This window comes from Octopus bimaculoides, chromosome 18 (assembly GCF_001194135.2).
Source record: "Octopus bimaculoides isolate UCB-OBI-ISO-001 chromosome 18, ASM119413v2, whole genome shotgun sequence".
NCBI lineage: Eukaryota > Metazoa > Mollusca > Cephalopoda > Octopoda > Octopodidae > Octopus > Octopus bimaculoides.
In genome coordinates, this window is record NC_068998.1 from 16,070,546 (window position 1) to 16,075,164 (window position 4,619).

The 4,619-nt window shown below is 39.0% G+C and overlaps 1 protein-coding gene across 5 annotated transcripts in view; it reads left to right on the top strand.

Moving 5' to 3' along the window:
* The window catches only part of LOC106871185 (leucine-rich repeat-containing protein 63), a 90,622-nt gene extending 86,866 nt beyond the window's left edge, over nt 1-3,756 (top strand). For 4 of the 5 annotated variants that reach the window (XM_014917518.2, XM_014917520.2, XM_014917521.2 and 1 more), the window contains one exon: nt 3,555-3,756. In XM_014917518.2, coding sequence (XP_014773004.1) covers nt 3,555-3,702 — 148 coding nt within the window. In that variant the 3' untranslated portion in view covers nt 3,703-3,756. The remainder of the gene's footprint in view (nt 1-3,554) is intronic. The other variant, XM_014917522.2, reaches the window with a different exon arrangement.
* The last annotated feature ends 863 nt before the right edge of the window (nt 3,757-4,619 follow it).

The window sequence follows — 4,619 nt, forward strand, 5'->3', positions numbered from 1 at the left end:
TTGCTTGCCTTTATTATTTTCTAGTATCATTTAGTGTAAAGGATGGAAAAAAACCCTTTGTACGTTGGACAAAATGCTCAACGACATTTTTTCCAGCAGGATAACACACGCCTTCTCCCCCCCTCCTCCTCCTACTGCTGCTGCTGCTGCTGCCGCTGCTGCTGCCGCTGCTGCCGCTGCTGCCGCTACTTCTACTACTACTACTACTACTACTAATATCATCAGTAATGGATTTGTACTTTATTTTACCGATCTCGAAACGATGAAAGGCAAAGTTGACTTTGGTAAGTTTTGAGCAATTCATGTAAAAAAGCCAGAATAGATGTCACAACGCATTTTATCCGACGTGTTAACGATTCTGGCGGCTCACTGCCTTAAATCAGATATGAATCAAAAGAAAAGCACATACGAGCAAAAAACTAATATCAAATATAGTACACATGTTAAATGACTCCTAGCATCGTAATTCATTTTTATAACTATAAAATGGATTGTGCATGTAATTAAAAGATCCAGCGCTTTGTTGCACATGATCTCACTACCGGCGTATAAAACGAGCTTTGTTTTTGCTTTTAAATGTATCAAAAACAATTGCACGGCGTCTAATGCAGCCTTAATAAGGATGGGAGAACTAGTGTAGTGACGTAGTCCAGGGAGCCAAATGACCATAAGTCCACAAAGTATAACTGTTATTGGTAATAAAATATTGTTCTCAAATATTGGCACAAGACCAACAATTTCGAGAATTGGGCTAAGTCGATTACATCGATTCCCAGTACTCAACTGGTACTATTTTATCAACCCCGAAATGATGAAAGGCAAAGTCAACTTTGGCGACATGTGAACTCAGAACGCAAAGACGAACGAAAGCATTTTGTCCGGCGCGCTAACCATTCTGTTGTAAAAAAAAAAAAAATGGTGGTGAGCTGGCAGAATCGTTTGCATGCCGGGCAAAATGATTAGCAGCATTTCGTCCGTTGTTCTGAGTTCAAATGCCGCTGGAGTAGAATCTGCCTTCCATCCTTTCGGGGGTTAATAAAATAAGTAGCAATTAAACACTGGGGTCGATGTAATCGACTAGTCCCCGCCTTCAAGATTGCAGGCCTTGTGCCTATATAAAACACGGATAATTTTTGTTGTAAGCTTTGTATCATATTCTTCCATAAGCATTTTCCCTTAGACTTCTGTTGTTGCCTTGTATGTTCAGTTAGGAACGAAATATTTTTTTTTTTTGCTACTTCGGCATATTTATTATTGCATTCTTTAACTCCATGTTGGAAATTAGTTTTCCTTTATCTCAATTTTGTAATTCTGTATTCCATACTTTGGCGCATAATATTAGAAGCAGTATGAATAATGTATATATATGATTTATTAGCTATATATCTAGCTAATCGCCTTCGTCTTGTGAGACATGTCCAATTATATTTGTCAGCTAATCTTATATCTGAGTATATTTTCTTCTCAGTAGGTTAATTTTGGTTCTTATATTCTGATTTCTGTATCATCTGACAAGACATTTAAATATTAATCAAATGCGATGAGCTTGTTGTCAATGTATACTTTAGGTGATTCCAGTATTGTTTTATTTTAATATACACTATTCTTTGCAGCATTGATGATTAACGTGTATGTTTTTGTATATATATATATATATATGTTTTTAACTGATTAGTTTGTGTTGTTAGTGCCGTCATTTGAAGGTGGTCGATTGGTAGAAATGTTAAGCCGTCGGACAAACACCTTTAGGTAATTGCTTCGGCTCTTTACATTCCGAGTTCAAATTCCGCCAAAAGTAAACTTTGCTTTTTATCCGTTCAAAGTCGATAAATAAAGTACTGACATCGATTTCTCTCTCTGTCTCTTTCTTCTCCTATTCCCCCCTCTCTGTTTTCGTCCATGCTACACAAATCTTTGACAGTGGGATTCCAACGACTTGGGAAGTGGTACATCAGTTAGAGTATGCAACCATTGAAAAACCGAAAAACATCTGTACAACAAACCCTACGAAAGAACTACTGTTGCCTGTGCTGTTAATTATCCCTCGATCAAACCTAATTGAGAAGACCTATGATTAACTTTAAACCGTTCAATCTATGGTCATTTCGATAATCTTTTTTGTAAAGCAGGGACCAGAAAATTCTTTTTGTAATGACCTGTGTTTTAATTAGCGTTTTTAGATTTTCCTCTGCCCAAATATATATCATATCAAATCTTATGCAGGTGCAGGCATGGCTGTGTGGTTAAGAAGCTTGCTTTGCAACCACGTAGTTTCGCGTTCAGTTCCTCTGTGCGGAACTTTGAGCAAGTGTCTTCTGCTATATCCCCGGGCCTCCCAGTTCATTATGAGTGAACTCGGGAGATGGAAACTGTGTGGAAGCTCATCGTATGATATATATATGTGCGTGTGTGTGTGTATATGTGTGACACAGTATGTGTGTCCCCCGTAACCTAGCGGTTCGGCAAAAGGACAATAAGTACCAGGCTTTGAAAAAACAAGAGATACGTACGAGGTCGATTGGTTCGACTAAAATCCTTTAATGCGTTGCCCCAGCATGGTCGCTGTCGAACAACTGAAACAAGTGGAAGATTATATATCTTTTTCTCTTTCATTAAATTAAATTTCATAAGACTTTAAACAAATAATAAAACTGCTTTTCAAAGGTTTTTTTTAAATATTATATCGGTTTCTTTTTGCCGAACCAGATAATTACGGGGACGATAAAAAAACACCCAACACCAGTTGTCAAACGATGGAGACTCACGCACATACGACAGGCTTCTACACAGTTTCCGTCTACCAGATTCACTCAAAAGACTTTGTTCAGCCGGGGGCTATAGTAGAAGACATTTGCTCATGGTGCTGTGCAGTGGGACTGAACCTGAAAGCACGTGGTTGCAAAGAGAGCTTCTTAACCACAAAGCCATGCCTGCGCCAAAGTCTGAAAGAAAATTATTGTGATGGTCACGTATAGAACGTCTTTGATTATAGGTCTGTTGGATCAAGACTGATTTGGGGCTAAACAGCAAGAATAACAGTAATAACAGATTCTCGTTTTCTGAGGTTCCAGATCTTGCAAGGGAAAATAAAAGGACAGGGAAAAAAAGAAAAATTAAAATAGAGATGAAAAAGAAGGAGGGAGGTTGAAAGATAGATAGATAGATAGATAGATAGATAGATAGATAGATAGATAGATAGATAGATAGATAGATAGATAGATAGATAGATAAGGCGGCGAACTGGCAGAAACGTTAGCACACCGGGCGAAATGCTTAGCAGTATTTCGTCTGCCGCTACGTTCTGAGTTCAAATTCCACCGACGTCGACTTTGCCCTTCATTCTTTCGGAGTCGATAAATTAGAGTACCAGTCACGCACTGAGGTCGATGTAATCGACTTAATCCCTTGTTTGTCCCCTCTATGTTTAGCCCCTTGTGGGCAGTAAAGAAATAAAATACATAGATAGAGAGAGAGAGAGAGAGAAAGAGAAAGAGAGAGAGAGATGTAGAAAGAAAGAAAGAAGTTCTGTAATTTTAATGTGTTTCTCATTCCAGGCTTTTAGCTACCTGCGATTACTGCGATAAACGGTTCGTGCACAAGGATGGTCTCCCTGCCATCAGAATATGCAAAAGGGTGTTCGGAATTCAGACTGTTCTGGTGTTGTTTATCACGTGTTCAGAGAGATGCAGAAGGGACATTTAAAGACAAATTGACGAACGATTGTGCAAGCTTCCAATAAATTCTTTGGCCAATGTATCATTGATTTTTAGTTTTATTTATTGCAGTTGCCACTTGTTATTGATGTTGTTGTTGTTGTTGTTGTTGATGTTATTCTTTCTTTCTTTCTTTCTTTCTTTCTTTCTTTCTTTCTTTCTTTCTTTCTTCCTCCTAATTATTCTTTTTTGACTATTACTGGTGCCAGTCATTGGAATGCGGCCAAGTTCAGTTCTTTTGAGAGCTGAAACAATCTTGCAAACTGTAGGCATTAATTAAATAATAAATAAATAAATTGTAGTATCATTGCCTTCATGAACAAGTATATGTGTTTGTGTGTGTGAGTGTGTGTGTTTGTGTGTGTGAGTGTGTGTGTGTGTGTTTGTGTGAAAAAAAAAACACACACACACACACACACACACACACACACATACACACACACATATATATATATATATACACAAGGTGCCAGGTTAAATTTGGTGATTTTTCTATGTCTCCTTTTATCAGGAACAGCTCGATATATATTAGTAAAGAGTCGATGGCATTGGAAAGCATAACGATTAAAGCTGTGGTTGAGAAAGAGCTGACGTAGAGGACTGGAAGCTATCTGAATATTGAAAAGAGGTGCCTGTATCACGATGACTCGCGCCGTAAACATGACTACTGCTCGATGCTCTGTAAACACTGCAAAGGCCGCAAGACAGCTGCGACGGAGCCTACGAAGCCGCGCCCAGCTGAACGAGACGTAGTGGGCGTCGTTCTGACTGCGTCCACAAGGCGGTATTTATTCCCATATCGTTGAACAGGGCCCTCTGAAGCTCATGGAGACTGTGGTCAAACCCTGCTTGGAGAGGGAGTTTCTACTGGAAGGCAGCATGTACGGCAGTAGCATTTGGCTCCTT